The sequence below is a fragment of the Pinus tabuliformis genome, chromosome 9 (genome assembly GCF_031772625.1).
Source record: "Pinus tabuliformis cultivar Carrire ecotype Pingquan chromosome 9, CPIR1, whole genome shotgun sequence".
Lineage (NCBI taxonomy): Eukaryota > Viridiplantae > Streptophyta > Pinopsida > Pinales > Pinaceae > Pinus > Pinus tabuliformis.
In genome coordinates this window covers 2,013,516,540-2,013,535,964 of record NC_142307.1, presented here as the reverse complement: position 1 = coordinate 2,013,535,964, position 19,425 = coordinate 2,013,516,540, and the positions used below count along the sequence as shown (strand labels likewise).

The following is a 19,425-nucleotide window of genomic DNA, read 5'->3' as shown; positions in this document are numbered from 1 at the left end:
TAGATGTCCTCATCGAATCTTGGAAGGTAAGACTCTTGAAGAATCATTAACCAGGCAAAAACCTCAGGTTGGTCATTTAAGAATATTTGGTTGTCCTGTTTATGTTCATGCCGTTAGCAGGAATGTGACCTTTGATGAGAATGTGGCTTATTGGAAGTCTAAAGAAGTGGAATCTGATGAGGACGAAAAACATGAAGCTCCCAAGGAAAAAGGATTTGGTCCATCAAGTCCTTCTGAACATCTCGTTGATCATTAAGAAGAGCCAAAAGGGCCAAGCGAACTAGTGGACTAGGTTGTTGTTCTCGAAATCAAGAAAATGCCAGCTTGGTTGAGATCCACTTTGCAGGAAGCCAAAGGACATGCAACACCACGTGACACTTTAAAGGAAAGTAAGAGGCCAAAGAGATATTATGGTTATGTACTGTTGATGACTAATCTTATTGATGCTGAACCTTCCAACCATGAAGAAGTAGCTAGCCAGCAAGTTTGGAAGGATGTGATGTTGGAAGAATGCCACTCAATTATGAAGAATGATGTATGGGAGATTGTGCCTAGACTTGAAGGAAAATCAATGGTGTCCTCGAAATGAGTATACAAGATCAAGCATGCAGTGGATGTTAGCATTGACAAATACAAGGCAAGATTTGTGGCTAGAGGTTTCTCCCAGAAATAGGGAGAAGACTATGATGAGACTTTTGCTCTGGTTACCAGGTACACTACCATTAGATACATTATATCCATTGCTGCTTTTGTGGGTTGGAATTTACATCAAATGGATGTAAAGACGACTTTTCTTAATGGCGTGCTTGAAGAAGTGTACATAGAGCAACCTCAAGGTTTTGAGGTCCATTGTAGAGAGTTTCACGTTTGCAGGTTGAAGAAAGCCTTGTATGGACTTAAGCAAACACCGAGAGCTTGGTATACACGAATTGACAATTATCTGACAAGACTTGATTTCTCCAAGAGTGATGCTGATCCAAACCTATACTTCAAGGTTGAGAAGAATGAAATTGTGATTCTATTATTATATGTTGATGACTTATTTTTGATAGGTGTGCAACTTCTAATTATTTGGTGCAAGAGGGAGCTAGCTTTTGAGTTCGATATGAAGGATCTTGGATTGATGCACTATTATTTGGGGCTAGAAGTATGGTAGAAGCCTGGCGAAATATTTCTTGGCCAAAGGAAATATATTATCAAGATCCTGCGGAAATTTTGTATGATGGATTGTAAGTCAATGTCGACTCCCATGGTGACAAATCTGAGAAAGCTAAGAGACTCTAAATCTGATTTGGTAGATCCATCTATGCATCGAAAGCTGATTGGCTCGCTGATGTATTTTGTTAATACCATGCCAGACATTTTCTTTGCAGTGAACACGCTGAGCTAGTTCCAGGTGGAACCAAGACATGATCATTGGATTGCAACAAAGCACATATTGAGGTACTTGTGGTACAATTGACTTTGGTTTGAGATATGTCTCAAATGCCGATATTTAGTTGCAGGGTTATACAAATGTAGATTGGGTAGGGAGTGCTGAAGACATGAAGAGTAAATCCAGAGGTTGCTTTAGTTTGGGCTCGACTATGATTTCATGGATGAGTAAGAAGCCTTGAAACCTGATTCGCTCTTAGAGGGCCACGTGTCCGAATCTGTCGAATTTGATACGATTCGACCTAAATCGTGTTCGGATTTCGTGACACGTCGTGTCCGATTGGGACACGATCGAATCCGGATCGTGTCCCGATCGGACACATCGTGTCACATAATCTGGACACGAATCCGGCAAACTGGGACCCGCACAGCCATAAAAGGGCGGAAATGCCTTGCATTTGCATCATTTTTTGTCATTTATTTTGCAATAGGTGAGCTGTGGGTTTGCTGTGATGAGTTTGGAGCAAGGAGCCAAGGGTTTGGAGCGTTTTCAAGGAGATTCAAGCAATAGGTAAGTGCATTTCCTCTCTATTTTTTGCATTTGTATTACAACAACTTGTATATGCATTTCTTTTACAAATTTGTGCATGTTTTGTTTATTTTTTTATAGTATTCATGGCTCAATCAAGGGCAGTAGGTAGGGGCCAAAGGAAGGGGAATAATGGCCCCATTGGAGATGCCCCTTCTCCCCCAATTTCATCAGAGTTTGCTGCAAGTATTCCCGCTATTGCAAGTAATGTTGAGGGAAGACTTCCTCCTAAAGGTAAGACTGAGAAATATCCCTTGTGGAAATATGTCACAAGAGAAGATGGGCCAAGCAGCAAGGTGAAGGGCGGAGGTAATGTGAATTGGAGATGCAACTTTTTCCACAGTACTTTCACAAGCACATATTACTGTGTGAAAGGGCATTTGTTGGCTTTACCAGGTTGTGGAGTTGGAGCTTGTACACAAGTTCCTTTACAAAAGAGGAAAGAAATGGAAAGAGAGTTCACTATTGGTATGGCAAATGTGGCTGCAAAAAAAAAAAAAACCAAGAATGATGACCCCCTTCCATTTTTGAGGAAAGGCAGCAACAAATTCCCATTTGAGAGTTCTAGTGGGGGACAAGCAGCAAAAAGAAAGGCAATTTCACTTGGTCCAATGGACAAGATTTTTCAAAAGGAGAAATAGGAAGAGCTTGATCTCACCATTGCCTTTTTTTCTATCAAAACTTCATATCCTTTAATGTTGCATGCTCACCTCTATTTATTGAGATGTGCCAAGCTCTAACTCACGGGGCTCCATCATGGTATGTGCCTCCTAGTTCAGAGAAGCTTAAAACCACATTGTTGACGAAGGCAAAAAAGAGGTGCAAAAAATGCTTGAGCCTATTAAAGCATCATGGCCAACATCTGGGGTTAGCATTGTTTCTGATGGATGGATAGATCCAGCACGACACCCACTCATCAACTTCATGGTGTCTTCCTTGAATGGTCCAGTTTTCTTGAAAGCAGTGGATACACTTGGAGAATACAAGGATGCACAATATATGGGTGAGTTGTTTATTAAAGTTATTGAAGATGTAGGTGTTGATTCTTGTGTGCAAATCATTACAGATAATGCACCTGTTTGCAAGGCTGCTGGCATGGTTGTGGAAGCTAAATATCCACAAGTGTTTTGGACACCTTGCATTGTCCATTCATTGAACTTAGCACTGAAATCCATTGCTTCTGATGTGCTTTGGATTGGTAACATTATTGAGGATGCACGACATATTTGTAACTTTGTACAAAACCATACAAATGCCCTCACTATCTACAAGGAGTACAACAATCTATCATTGTTGAAGATTGTGGATACACGGTTTGCCTCTTCATTCATCATGTTGAAGAGGTTGAGGGAGGTCAAGACCGCTCTTGGGGCCATGGTTATTTTAGAGTTTTGGTCTTTTTGGAGAAAGACAAATCAAGTAGCCTCTAAAAGAGTGAAGGACACAGTGCTAGATGATGCTTGGTGGGAGAGGGTAGATCTAATTATTCATATCATGGACCCTATCATCTCTTTGCTTCGATTTGCAGATACAGACAAACCCATCCTAAGAGAGGTTTATGAGGGATGGGATTCCATGATTGAGCCTGGGAGGAGCATTATTCTACAAAGTGAGTGCCCCGAGTATGAGACATCACCAGAGGCCTTTTGTGGTACTATACATGATATTCTTGTCAGTAGATGGGACAAGAATTGCACACCTTTACATTGTTTGGCTCACTCATTGAATCCAAAATACTACAGCCATGAGTGGCTGAATGGTGGACCTTCCTGCAGATTCCCTCCTCACATGGATGGTGAAATCTCACAAGGGAGGAAAGATGCATTCAGGTGGGTTTTTCAGGATGCCTTTGTAGAGTTTTCCATTGGCATTGGTCGATTTGCAGGATATGATGTGATTAGAGACAAGGGGGGCTAAGAAGCCCTATTATTGGTGGGAAAATCATGGGGCAACAAGCCCTCCTCTACAACAGTTAGCCATGAGGCTCCTCTCTCAGGTGACTTTATCCTCTTGTTGCAAGAGGAATTGGAGCACATATGGGAATTTGTATAGTGTTAAGAAGAGCAGGCTTGAGCAGTCCAAGGCAGAGACAATGGTGTATGTGCACACCAACCTTCGTCTTATTTACAGGCAGAGGGAAGAGTGGTTGAAGGGAAAGACAAAGATGTGGGATGTCTTTCCTGATGATATGGGTCTGGACAACAATGTTGAGTTGGCATTGGCCAACTTGGATCTCAATGATCCAGTGCTAGAGCCTGTTAGATTTGGTGATGGTGATACTGTAGAGGGGTCATCCTCCACACCAGCAGATGGAGCGATGACTTTGGATACTGGGGAGGAGGAGGATGCAGAGGAGAGCAGTGGTGACCATGATGATGAGGACAGTGATGCTGATTTTGATGATGACTATGAGGATTGATGACTCATGAGTCATGGGCTACCTACTGCCTTGAGGCTTGTATACTTGTAGTTGTTTTGTATTTTCTATTTCTATTTGCCATTGGCATTGCACTACCTATGTAACACATTTTGATTTTGATGACTTAATGAGAAAACTACAGCTGTCAGTGTCTTTATCTTACTATCTTGTCTTTCTCCTATTGGATCATTGATGAATTGAATATGTATTATGATTTATCATTTATGAATTTAGAATTTATGATTCATTGATTTATCATTTATGTGACATGTATTTGAATTTTGTATGTACTATGCATGCTATAATGTTACTAACTTACTTTGTAAACAGTAAAACTTACATCTAGATGAAGATCTATGTTTGAAATCAATGAATTTGTATCATTAATGAGAATTTGTGTAAGAAATATCTAATTTTTAATATATATATATATATATTAATAGAATAATATATAACATATCCGAACGTGTCCTGTTCCAGGGGATCAATGTGTCTGAATCCGACACTTGAATCCCCATATCCGACGAATCCCAAATCCACGTGTCAGGTTACTTAGTGTTTCATGCATAGAAATGGGCCCCAAGATAGAAGACTGGCATTGGTCATGCATAGTTTTTACTTGTTTTGCTAATTGCTTTTTGTCATTTGTAGATATTACCATCCTTGTTTTTTTTCTCTTCTTTTAGATTCACTGAACCTTTATAACGTATCTGGACTTGTATGCCTCTTTTTCATTGTTGTTCTCAGGTTGGGCTTTTAGGTTTGGCACGTTCAATTCAGAAAGACCTGGAGCGAATTGCTGAGACTGCAAACACCTCCACTCCAGAAGGGCTAAATTATGTGCTCACAGGTATGGCATTCCTTTAAGACTTTTTTGTCTATCTCTGTTTTTTTTTTCTAACATTTTTGTTTTTGTGTTAAAGTTTCTTTGATTGAATTTGCTAGTGATTTCCCAATATTTCTAAGCATCAAATTGATAATCTCATTTATTTGCTTTTTGAAGGGTCATGCATTTTTTTAAAATATATCTTAGGAACAACTTATAAAGTTTTTATTTTGATAAATAAATGCAATATCTATTAAGAAGAGATACGATAACTTTGTCAGTGTCTGACAAATGATCAAGAAAAGGTCAATGAGACTAGAGAGTACAATTAGTGATCAATAGACTATGGGAGTGTCTAGAACTGTCCTAGTGTTAAAACGATGACAGAAAGGAGGGAAAGCTACAAGTAATATTATAGTATAATATAAATAGGTGAGTTAAGTTGAAATATTCAGACCAGCAACACTCGATCTTGTACATACCAAACCACGAATTGTCAAACTTCCCATGCTTGCTCGACTGCTCATTTCTTTTATCCCATATGAGAACTATGTCCTCTTGTCTGAAAATTCTTCGTCAAGCCTTCTTGTCGAATATGCCTTTGATCTTGCATTGATTTCTTGCCAAGTGTTCAAAGATGTGTTTTGAAAAGTGTCATGAGTCAACTTGACTGAATTGACTCAACCTATTTCTCAGCTCAGAGGGCTGGTTTGATTTCGAACCGGCCCAGACAAAGCATGACATAGCCAGTTTGGTACCAAACTGGCCCTACTCAGCCAAGTTTGTACCAACTTGGCTGAGTAGGTATTGAACCCCACCAACATGCAAAATTCAATTTTTTTTAAAGGGTTTGACTGAAAACACTGGCAATTAATGGTGATGTTATCTGTTTACTTAAATTTTTGACATACCTTTAATTGTTTCAAGATGTTTGAGAGTGGTTCCAACCTCTTCGGACTTCATATGGAGAAAGTAGAATTTTCATATCCCATTCAAAATTCAGTAGAATTAATAGTTATTAGGATTTTAGGAATGGTAGGATTGCAACATTGTCATTGGATTCTATCATGTATGAGTGTATGGGATTGGCTTTTAAGCATAAAGCCCTTTATGTCCCTCAATTTTGGTGGTATTGATTGTTGAACTCCTTTGTCATGGCCTCAGCAAAAATGTACCCTTTACTCACACCAAAATCATTGATTAGGCATCTTAAGCTTTTTCTACAGTTCTACCATATTATAAGGCTTATATTAGGTCCTTTCATCAAAATTGGGTGGCGTTGACTGATGTCCCTAGAGGATCGAGGAGGAGGGACAAAGGCCAGACAAGAGACAAAGGGTGATACTAATGATGAGGATAACAATATAAGTGACAATGGAACATTGCTTGTCATTTATGTTTGTCATTGCTCATCTATTCATAATGCTTTCTTTTAAAGTTTCAATAATTTTTTGGAATCATTGGTTGGAATCTTTAAAATATAAATTTTTCAGTAAAGTTTAAATATTTTATATATTTTTAGTAAGCCAAGTCATTTTAATCAGATTGGTCCAAATCAATCCGAGTCAGAGTCCAGATTTGAGTTGACCCTCAACTGGTTTCAAGTTTGAGTCCGTGTTTAAAAACTATGGAACTTCAGAGGCCTTCCTCCAGCTTTCCTCTAGTTCCATCAATCAATTAATTCTCGCTTGGACTGCCTGCTGCTCTGAAGTGAAATGTTGCAACAACTTATCCATTAGTATCTTCAAGTGGATTGGAAAAGTGACATTTGTTCCATAGACCAACGCAAGTGGACTCCTGGTAGCTTCTTTGTTGGTAATTCTGATAAGCCCATAAGGCAAATTTGAGTTCGCTGTCCCTACACTTTTTATTATTGCCCATGGTCTTCTTTATTATTCTCATTAAAGTTCGATTTCTAGACTCAATCAGTCCATCCCCCACTGATAATAATTTGATGAGTGTGCCAAAACAATGCCACAGTCAAGGAAAAAATTCTCTTAACTCAATTGATTTGAATTACTGGGCATTGTTTGTAGTGATTTTGGCTAGGATGCCAAATCTGGTGTTGATTCTTTCATCTAAGAAATCAATGATTACTTTGTGGGTATTGCCTCTATTACCTCACAAACTAGTGCCTTTGGATTAAAATCCAAAATATTACTACTAGCCTATGGGCAACTAAAAGGGAGACCAATGTCACCCCACCAACCCTCTGCACACTTTAGGCCGGTTCTCTTTCGACTCAAAGGGGGCTTCCCTAGACTGAGATTACTGGAGCTTATGCAGTAAAGTCCAAGGTGAAAATGAAGAGATGGCTCTACTAAAACAAGTTGATAAAGTTTACTAAATGAAAAGGATGAGTGGGCTTAAGATTAGTGTCTTATCACTGGGCAAACGGGGTCAAATCAAGGCTCAATGGGAGGCTGTTCCAAATTGCAGAAATTTAACTACAGAAATTACTATTGCAGATAAATGCTAATACTTATGAAGACTATCATTATCTGGAATGAAATGTATATACATTTAACCAAGCACAGAGAAAGAATGCATTAATAAACAACATTCTGTGGATAACATAAAAGAAAGAGGAATAGGTTTACCAAATTCACACTCCATAAGCGTATGTCAAAGTTGTTATCCAGAAATACGAGAGAACATAATGATTTACAAGTCATTCTTGTCATTCATTCATCCTTGAAATACATCCAATAGCTATTCACTTAAGCTCCAAAGAATTTCTTCCAAATTCGACCATACATCAAATGGAAAGAGTAAACACCTATATATGTTTCATCTCTAACTCCTGAACAATAAAGAAGTATTTGTTTTCCTAGATCTATTAGTTCTCCAAGAGATAACAATAAATTATCCTTCTCAACTTTTAACTAAAAGTAGTAATCAGTTGTTGAGATCCACTTTCTTATCCAAGAAGAAAGAATAAAATAAAAACAATAATGCTCTCATCTCTAACTCCCGAACAATAAAGAAGTATTTGTTTTCCTAGATCTATTAGTTCTCCAAGGAATAACAATAAAATATCCTTCTCAACAACTTCTTACCAAAAGTAGCAATAGTTGTTGAGATCCACTTTCTTCTCCAAGAAGAAAGAATATAATAAATACAATAATGCTCTCATGCAACCAACTTCACAATCAAAAGACAACAATAATAACATAATGTTGGTTATGCCAAGTGTCTTCTCCAAACTGGTTGACCATGTCAACAAGCATGAACATGTGTGCAACAGTCCTCCCTAGGCTAGACGTCTTCCTTTCAAAGGCAACCAACCCAAGCTTCAATGGAAAATATAACCTTGTCAAGCATTTTCCATTAAAATAGTATTAGGTGGCTTGAGACCCACCTTGTCTTAGTAGAATTAGTTGGCAGCTCCATATCCAAGGGGAAAAACAATAAACTAATGCAGCAGTTTCCAAGATCCACCATTCAAGAAATTTTAGGAGATGGAGGCCTCCTCATCACCAACTCCCTCAGCCTGGGTTCACCAACCCATCAAAAGAAAGTACACAAGGGTATTAATACAAGTATTTTTTCTTTAATAAGAACAAAAGGATGGGTTGGCCCTAGTATTTGCTTGGACAGGTCAGCCCCATGAGATTAACACACAGGACCTTATTCAACTGCTTATTTTTTCTTATAGTACTGTCAGCAGGCCTTGGAAACTGCCTTAATAATAAGCTTAATGCAGCTCAGATTCAGCTGCAAATATCTTATGAAGAACGGTCTGGAGATACCCAAGTGAGGTATCCTATTTTTGGCTTCCAAACAGGGATGGATATGAACTATGAACACAAGAATCCTAATTATGACATAATCTGTGTTTTTGGCTTGATCTAGCAGAGATATCATATTGCAACCTCCCATAATAATGATCTCAACAACAAAAACAGCCTACTTAAGCCCTACTATACTTCAAGTGTTAGCTGGAAAAGATAATCTGCTATAGGGATTCTTTATAATAGATGTGTCTTTGGTTTCCATGTATATGAGCGCCGTAATTCAAAATTGGCACCTGTAATGCATACTTCATCAATGAACAGAAAGACCATTTGGCAAATGGTAATAACCAGAGACTGGAAACATTTAGATTGTGATGATTCTATTGTTTAGAGTCTAGATCCTTAGCTGCTATGCTGTCTGCTCAAACTTTCATCAGCTTTTCTGTATCTTAGACTGTAGGAAACTTCCTTTCTAATCTCATTTCTGCTGTGTGGCAAACTCACAGTTGTATTGCCAACTTGATTGGGCACACTATAACACTTCAATTCTGGTGGAAATGATCCCCAGAAATCTGCAGTGCCAAATTTGCTGGGTCTATGGGCTGTGAGAGTTTCTAGAACTGGCTTGTTCCAGCTTCCCTCCCGCTTGGGTAAGACATGTTATCCATCTGATCCACAAATCAGGGAGCAGTTGTGATCTGAACAACTACAGGACTATCATGGTGGGCCACACCTTCTCTAAGCTCTGCGCCATGGTATTACACTAGTGGCTTTCCGAGGAGCTAGAGAGACGACATCTTAGAGCTAGAGGACAGGCAGGCTTCCACCTGGGTTACCATATGAATGACCACATCTTCACACTTCAAGCTGTTATTGAGGAGGCTCGCCACCACTCCTCGAAAGTCTACTGTTGTTTTGTAGACTTTCAGAAAGCATTTGATATTGTACCTAGGGGGGCACTATTCCAGAGCCTTAGGGACATTGGCATCTGAGACCCTTTTGGTAGCTATCATGAGACTATATGAGTCACTTTTGGGTCACCTCAGGATGGCACATGGCCTTTTTGACTTTTATTCAGAGCAACATTGGGGTAAAACAGGGGTGCCTCCTCTTGCCGACCCTCTTTGGGATTTACATTGCTGAGCTGGAATCCTTCCTCCATGAGCACACTCAGGAGGGGGATGGTTGCCTTCTACATCAGGTGTTGATCTCCTTGCTCCTTTTTGCAGATGACTTGATCTTGTTGGCATCTACTGCTGAGGGTCTGCAGAGATAGATAGACGCCCTGGCCAACTTTTATGATCTTCGACAGTTGACAGTCAACCTAGGTAAAACCGAGTTTATGATCTTCAATACTTCAAAGAAAATGCTTATAGACATGCATTTCTACTTCCAAGGTGAAGAGATTGAAGTCACCACATCATACATCTACTTGGGATTACAGTTCATAGGACCTCGTTTTGGTGTGCAGGCCCTCCAGCCTCAACTTAGCAAAGGGAATGGTTCCTTGGCCCTTATCAAGAGACAATGCTTCCAAAGTCAATTTCAGGATATCTCATTCAGTCTCAACCTCATGGACACGATCATTAAACCCACGGTTCTCTATGGCTTCGAGATTTGGGGGCTTAGCTTGGTACAAATAGATTGGGCCCAGATAGAGAGAGTCTAGACCTTGCTTCTCAAGCGCATCATCAGATGTACATGTATAGTTCTGCAACCCATTATTCAGGCAGAGTTTGGTACCCACTCCTTGTTGGAAAATGTAACTAGGTTCGGTCTTCATTTAATGTATTTGAGTCATTTTGTAATGTACTTGAGTCATTTTGTAATGTACTTGTCAAAAGAATAAAGAAAATAATAATAATAATAATAATAATTATTATTATTGTGACTTATTAAAGCATGGGTTTCATGCTTGGGTCACCATGTTTTAGGTCAAAGTCCCCATTTAAGACTTCTAGGATTTATTCAGAGTCAATAGAGTCATTGTACTTTTAAAGAGACCCTTCTTGGGCTTTTGAATCATGTAAAAAGGTTAAGTATTGAGTCAAATGTAATTTATATATCCTCCACATCAAGTTGACCTAGGAGAGATCAAGTCAACCTAAGGACACTAATTTGACCTCACACGGAGCCTATAAATACAAGCAAGTCGAATTCATTTGGAATACACTCTCACAAGAAGTTTGATATCTCTTGAAGCCAAAGGAAGTGCGAAGTACGAAGCCGAGAAGCCAAAGGAAGTGTGAGTTTGGTGGAGTCTAAGGAGAAGAGGAAAAACAAAATTTTGGTGCCTGTCTCTCTCTGTTTCATGTCCTAGATTGGGAGATCGAAGTCTTCCAAGTCTCGTTGATGCTGAAAGCTACCTGATGACAGAAGCTGCCTGATGCCGAAAGCTGCTACATAGTAGAAGTTGTTGGAAGAGAGGTCGAAGATCTGGGAGGCTGACTTGGTGTGGAGGGAAGGTCTAGTCTTTGTCTAGGGTGAAGAGTCTCAAAGAATACTATTGAAAGGAAGAGAATTTTGATTGGGTTTTCCCCTTGAGGGGGGTTTTTCCCTGGCATAGTGCCTACATCTGGTGTCCATTGTTTTATGTGCTATTGCTTTGGTAATTGCTTGATGAACTAAAAGAAAGAAGATATAAAGAATCATAATAAAAAATCAAGAACATCACAAGTAATTATCAAGTATAAGGAAATCTTTCTGCCTTTATGATTTTCTAACATGGTATCAGAGCTTTGGTGAAGAAAGAAGAAAAAGGCAGTCTCAAGCACCTAATCAAGGAACCATTCAAAAGGGTTATTTCAGGGAAGAAGTCCACTATATTCAAGGAAGATGTCTAACAAAATCAAGGGAGAGAACAAACTTGAAGGAGCCTCAAACTACAGGTCGTGGAAGAAGAGGATTGACCTCATCCTTGAAAAGAACAAGGTACTAGACTTGGTCAAAGGAAAAGTAAAGAAGCCTACAAATGACTCTAGTGATGCTGACAAAGTAAAATTCAGAGAATTAGAATTGGTGGCCATGACTCTAATGGTAGAAGGAATAAAGGACAATCTTGTCCCATTTATAGCCAACATCAATCATGCTCAGGAAATGTATGAAGCCCTGTCGAAGTTATTCACTATTTAGAACATTGGTCAAGTGGGAAGCCTAAAGAATGAACTAAGGACCACAAAGATGACTAAAGAAGATACAGTGGCCTCCTTCTTTCTGAAGATAGCAAGAATTAGAGATGATCTTTTGACGATTGATGAAATTGTTCCAGACAAAGAACTCGTGATCATCGCTTTATTAGGATTGCCACCCTTTTGGGGTGGATTTGCTGTAGGTCTTAATAGTTGGAAGGAAGCTCCCAATTTTGAAGAACTATGGACTGCTTGCAGTCAAGAAGAATTAAGGATTTCATTAGTCACCAATCCTGAAGGAGTATCAAATGGCTACATTGCTCAACACAAAGGAAGGAAATCGAAAGGAACAAGGAAGAAAGTTGAGATGTCCAAGGTAGAATGCTATAAATACCATAAGAAGGGTCACTACAAGAGTGACTTGTTAGGATATTCCGACACATAGGATATAGTTAAGTTCAACTTGGTCTAGCATAGAGTTAGGTTAGAGTTAGGTAAAGTGTGTTTCTTTACCGTTGTACATTTTGTAACTTACAAACCGACGGTCACGATATGTAGTGATCCGACGGTTCACTCTCACCTCGGTATTACCGACACTTGATCCGTGGCTTGACACCCGATTGGTCCATGAGTTCTATTTAAAGCGCATGGAGGGTCATTGTTCGGGTAATCCGTGCATGAGAGAAGCTTATGTAAATTTTCATTCTTTGATTAATAAATTGTCTGTACCCACGTTGGGACAGGCCGTGGACTGTTTCCCTCCTTGCACTCTGAGGGTTTTAACCACGTCAAAAATACTGGTGTATTGATTTGAGATCTGGTTGTGAGCGGTGTCCTTTTGGTATTCTTTCTGAGGAACTTACCCTGTAAATTCCTACATGGTATCGGAGCTATTTGAGGGCCGCGTCCGTTGGTGATCCAAATCTGAAGCCGGTAGAACTGCATGCGGCTGTCGTTTCCTAGATCTGCTGTTTCTGACTGCTTTCGGGCCGAGAGGACTGCTCTGTTGCGTTCGGAGCATCTGTTTCAGTGAGGAACCCCTTTCGTTTCATGCGAAAAGGTTTCCGGTAGCCCTAGCTGCGTCATTTTTCAGATCGGGAGGTATACAGTGTTTTTTTTTGCAGTTTACTGTCATTTTCTCTCTGCTTATTTCGGTTTCGGTTTATTTAGCCTTTTTTTTTTCCCGGATCTATACCTTTCATTTCTGCGTATGCTCTTTGCCCTGCGACTCTGTGCGATCTGGGCAAATCAGAAACAGAAAGAAAGGATTTTTCTCATGCGTATGCTCTTTTCCCTGCACCTTAGTGTGATCTTGGAAAATCAGAAACATTGAGAAAAATATTTAGTTTTTCGGTTAAAAGCTAACTTTGAGATTTTTTTTTAAAAATTCTAGTTTTTTGGCTAAAGCTAACTTTGAGCTGTAAGGTTCGTTTTTCTTTGCATATTCGTGTTGGGTTTTGTGTTTTGTGTTTTGTAGGGGAAAAGAGCCTTCCCAAGGCAAGCACGCAAATCGAGGCCCCCCCCCCCCTCTCTCTCTCTCTCTCTCAAATATTTTGTATAGATCAATTGGTTCAAAGACTTTTTAAGAGAGTAGAGGTCTTGGGTTCAAGTCTCCATTTTGTGGGGGCGGATTTTTTCATTCCCGCACATTCGCGCACTTTGCCGGCAACGTCAACAATTTTTTTTCAAAAAGCCATATCTTCTTCATCCGGAAGCCTTTTTCAGAGCCGTTTTTTTTAAAACCGCCTATTTTTTCGAGATCTATCCATTGGACCACTTACTTTCAGCATCTTCAGCTTCAGGATTTTTTTTCAAAAAATGGAAAGTCCATGCCAAGTCATTCTTGACAGCACTAACTACTTCCAATGGGTAGCCTACATGGGAGATTTACTTAGAAGTAAAGGTCTCTTCATAATAGCCACAGACCAAGAGAAGAAACCCAAAGATGAAGACAAGGCCGAAAAATGGGAAAATAGACAAGATCAAGCACGTGGTTTGATAGGAATGTCTGTTTCTCCTGATCTTAGATTCCACATTGCAGAAATTGAAACTCCTCATGAAGCATTAGAAAAACTTGCTAAAGTTTTTGGGATTAAAAATGAAATTAGAGCCCATCAACTTGAGAATGAGTTGCTTACTTTGGATCCTAATAATTTTTCTTGCATTGAAGATTTCTTGTCCAAATTCAAGACCCTTAGATATCTCTTGGAAGGTGTTAAAGTTAAGAAAGAAGATGGTAACCTTATTTATTCCATCCTTACTAAGTTGGGACCAGCCTACTCTGTATTTGTTTCCACTTTCCATTCTACAAGGGAAGCTTTCATTTGTCAAGGCAAAGACTACAAACCCCCTTCCTTTGACTCCTTTTGTGATTCCTTAATAAGAGAACAAGAAAAACTCTTACACCTTGGTCTTCTTAATCTTGGAAACTCTTCCTCGAAAGCGTTAGCCGCCCAGCAGCAACCAAATTCAAAGAATCCTAAGAAGTCTTATCCTCAAAGGAATGGTCCTAAACCAACTCAGCCTCAAGATGAAAGATCATTTCAGCAAAATGACAAGACCAATAAAAACAAATGGAAGAGGACTGACAGACATTGTAACTTTTGTAATCGAGATGGCCACTTAGAATCTAAATGCTTTAAGAAGATGGAAGCCTTGGAAGCCGCAATGAAGAAACATAACATCCATTTGGAGCCTACTTCAACTTCAACTTCCGGAACGGCACTTTCTGCATGTCATCGTCAATCATCTCAGTCTGGTTATGCATTAAATGTATCTTCTTCTTCTTCTCATTCTCATGAGTGGCTCATTGATTCTGGAGCCTCTTGTCACATGGCCAAAAACCAAGCCATGTTTTCTTCTTTAAATGATTGTAACACCAAAAATATATATGTTGGTGATGATAGATCTCTTAATGTTGTAGGGACTGGAACTGTTCATCTAGACAATGGTCAGTTCAATGATGTATTATGTGTTCCAAACTTATCCTGCAACCTTCTATCTGTCTATCAGATAACTCATTCAGGTGAAGGTAAAATTGTTGAATTTTCACCTCATGATGTTGTAATCAAGGATCTAAAAGATCCTAAACAGATTCTAGCTACTGGTCTTGCTGATGATTCCAAAAGGTTGTATAAGTTTCACAACTTTGGGTCATCCCATCTTCCCTCAGTGTTTGTTGCTCATAATGATGAAGTGAGCAAACTTTGGCATGAGCGGTTTGGTCACTTAAACTATCGCTCCCTTCAGCATCTATGTAAAGAAAATATGGTGACAGGTCTTCCTATGGTATCTTGCAAAGATGGTGTTTGTTCCGGATGTGTACTCGGAAAACATCATCGGGACAGTTTTGACAAACGTGCCTCTTGGCACGCCTCAGCCCCTTTACAGCTTGTGCACAGTGATTTATGTGGTCCTCTTCCTGTTGCTTCATTCTCTGGCTGCAAGTACTTCTTAACTTTCATTGATGATTTCTCTAGACGCACTTGGGTATACTTCTTAAAACTCAAGAGCGAAGTATTTAGCACTTTTTTGGCCTTCAAAGCATTTGTTGAAAAACAATCTGGACATCAAATTCTTAAGCTAAGAACTGATAATGGTGGAGAATATGTTAAAAACGCATTCATCAACTTTTGCACCGAAAATGGAATTCAAATGCAACATACTGTTCCATACACTCCACAACAAAATGGTGTAGCTGAAAGGAAAAATCGCACCTTAAAGGAAATGGCTAATTGTATGCTGCAATCTAAAGGACTCAGTCTTAGTTTTTGGGCCGAAGCAATTAATTGTGCAAATTATATAATCAATCGCACTCCTACTAAGGTTCTAGAGAATATCACTCCAGAAGAAGCTTGGAGTTCCATTAAACCAGATGTAAGTCACTTTCGTGTGTTTGGAAGTGAAGCATGGGCCCATATTCCAGATGAAAAGCATAAAGCTTTAGAACCTAAGAGTGAGAAATGTACTTTTGTTGGATATTCTGAAGATGTAAAAGGTTATAGACTTATTCCATTTAAGTCCAAAAATGTTATCATTAGAAGAGATGTAAAATTTGATGAAAATAAATCGGCCTGCGAGCCTAGTTCGGCGGATGTGCCACCTCTTCCTATCTCTTCTATCTTTGAAAACATTTCTTCTTCTGATGATGAAAGCGAGGATGATAATCCTCCCCCACCTTCTCAGGATCCTCAACTTCCAAGATGGGTCCGTGCTACTCGGGATGCAGCAGGTGATCTTGCCGGTGATCCTACAGATCAGCGACGTACACGTTCTCAGTTTGAAAGAGCCTCTTCTTTACTGGCTCAAGCTCCAGTAAATCATGATCCTGACACTTTTGCAGAAGCTTCAGGCCATCCACATTGGGAAGCAGCTATGAATGAAGAATATCATTCATTGATGACAAATGATACATGGGATCTTGTTCCTCTACCAAAGGGACGCAAACTTGTTAGATGCAAATGGGTTTACAGAACCAAGTATGGACCAGATGGGAAAGTTGATAAACATAAGGCTCGTCTAGTTGCTAAGGGCTTTTCACAGGTTGAAGGCATTGACTACACTGAAACCTTCTCTCCAGTTGCCAAAATGAACTCTATCCGCCTTGTTCTTTCCCTTGCTGCCTCTTTAAAATGGGAAGTCCATCAAATGGATGTTAAATCTGCCTTCTTGCATGGGGACTTGCAGGAAGAAATCTATATGGAACAACCCATTGGCTTCATACAAACAGACTCCAGCCTCGTTTGTCGACTTAAGAAATCCCTTTATGGCCTCAAACAAGCTCCTCGGGCTTGGTATGCCAAAATGGATAGCTTTCTTTTAGAATCTGGCTTTTCTAGGTGTCATTCTGACAATACTGTCTACACCAAGAAAGTGGGCAACTCTCTTATCATCCTTGTTCTTTATGTTGATGATCTTATTCTTACTGGTAGTGATCCCAACCTTATAAACCATGTGAAGTCCAGCCTTAAAAAGAAATTTGAAATGACAGACTTAGGACACTTACACTATTTTCTCGGTCTTCAAGTCTTGCAATCCCAAGAAGGTATTTTCCTTTCCCAGTCCAAGTATGCTTGTGATATTCTTCGTCATTTTCACATGGAAGACTGTAAGCCAGCCCCTTCTCCCTTTCAGTCTGGAGTCAAACTTTCAGTCTCTTGTACTTCTCCTGAAGTTGATGCTACCTTATACCGTCAACTTGTCGGAAAACTCTTGTATTTAACCCATACTCGTCCTGATCTTTCCTTTGCTGTTGGCCTTGTTGCTCGTTTTATGCAAAACCCCCGTGAAAGTCATTGGAAAGCAGCTAAAAGAATACTTCGTTATGTTCGAGGTACAGTACAGTTTGGGATTCATTACAGTGCCAAAGCAGCTTCTCTGTTAGTTGGTTTCACTGATTCTGATTGGGCTGGTGACCTTGATGATCGGAAGTCTACTGCCGGTTATGTCTTCACTCTTGGTTCAGGACCTATTACATGGGCTTGTAAGAAACAGGCTGCCATTTCTCTTTCGTCAGCAGAAGCAGAGTATCGTGGTGCCGTGGAAGCTAGTAAGGAAGCCTTGTGGCTTCGTCAGATCCTATCCGAATTTGGCTTTGAGCAGCAACATCCAACCACACTTTGGTGTGATAATCAAAGTGCCATTCAGCTATGCAAAGATCCAGTCCAGCATCAGCGCAGCAAACACATTGAACTACACATGCACTTCATCAGAAAGCTCATTCATGACCATGTTCTTGAAGTGCAATATTGTCCAACGATGATCAGGTTGCAGACATCTTCACAAAGGCTCTCACAGAGGCGAAGTTCACTAAACTTCGATATATGCTTGGAGTTCAGGAAGTTGTCACTAAGGGGGGATAGGCTCTAGTGCCTCCTTCCTTCTCCTATTGTGTCATATTTGTAAATCCTTCAATCCTATCCCAAGTTGTTCTTAAGGGGGGATGTTAGGATATTCCGACACATAGGATATAGTTAAGTTCAACTTGGTCTAGCATAGAGTTAGGTTAGAGTTAGGTAAAGTGTGTTTCTTTACCGTTGTACATTTTGTAACTTACAAACCGACGGTCACGATATGTAGTGATCCGACGGTTCACTCTCACCTCGGTATTACCGACACTTGATCTGTGGCGTGACACCCGATTGGTCCATGAGTTCTATTTAAAGCGCATGGAGGGTCATTGTTCGGGTAATCCGTGCATGAGAGAAGCTTATGTAAATTTTCATTCTTTGATTAATAAATTGTCTGTACCCACGTTGGGACAGGCCGTGGACTGTTTCCCTCCTTGCACTCTGAGGGTTTTAACCACGTCAAAAATACTGGTGTATTGATTTGAGATCTGGTTGTGAGCGGTGTCCTTTTGGTATTCTTTCTGAGGAACTTACCCTGTAAATTCCTACATGACTGTCCCGACAATCCAAAGAATAAGAAGAGAGATAGAGATCATGCTAACATTGCCAAGGAAGGAGACTCAAAGAAAGCAAAACCGGAAGAATCTGATATAAGGGACATACAATATAAAGTCCTTTTCTTTTAGTCTTAGATATTCTATTTTGTATTTCTAATGTTTAGAATTTATAGGTTTTAACATGTTTTTGGAAAAGCCATTTTCTTTTGTTTTATAAGTTTATAGGTATCCCTCAAGCTTTGGAGGGAGCCTCCAACAACTCACAAAGATAAGTATCTCATCTCCTTTTAGTTTTTGGTTTCATGTACTCATTTAGTTTTGATTATATGAAATACTAATCACCATTCTCCCTTTATTGTCTTGATTAGGAAAACATCTGCTATATTCTCAAGGAGTATGAAAGAGGACCTCTCAAGACAAGGTTTGTCAAAGAACAAAGGTATGCTTTAAAACATTGATTTCTTTTGTTTATTCATTTGACAATCTATTACTAACATTGTTGTGTCAAGCTATATTGAATCATAGTGATTCTTGTTTTGGGTGATTCATCACTTGATAAATCTACCCACCCCACTCATATTCTTAACTGATTTTGTAGAACCCTAGACAGGTTTTGGAAAACCCTAACCTAAGGGTATGCTAATGTGAATGACTGAAACCCTAAACTACTTAGGGTTATTGAGAAATGCTATTTGAAGTTTTTATTGATAATGTCATGTTTGGGATTTTGGTATGATCAGGAAGACCTAACTTGTTAGGATTGAATGATAAAGTCTAAAATCCCGAACCTTTGAAATGTTGGTAATGATGGGTTTGCTATGTTTCTATATTGAAACCCTAACTCATTAGGGTTTGGTGGAATGTGTAAAAAAAACCTTTATAATGTCCTAGAAATGATTTCCTTGGTATGTGTGTGTTTGTCTGATCAAATCCTAGTCTAATCGAG

The 19,425-nt window shown here is 39.5% G+C and overlaps 1 protein-coding gene across 2 annotated transcripts in view; it reads left to right on the top strand.

The window, feature by feature from the left end:
- LOC149157141 (myelin-associated oligodendrocyte basic protein) overlaps positions 1 to 19,425 on the top strand; it is a 234,137-nt gene that overhangs the window by 91,100 nt on the left and 123,612 nt on the right. For both annotated transcript variants that reach the window (XM_089439125.1, XM_089439124.1), the window contains exon 2: positions 5,130 to 5,232. In XM_089439125.1, coding sequence (XP_089295251.1) covers positions 5,130 to 5,232 — 103 coding nt within the window. The remainder of the gene's footprint in view (positions 1 to 5,129; positions 5,233 to 19,425) is intronic.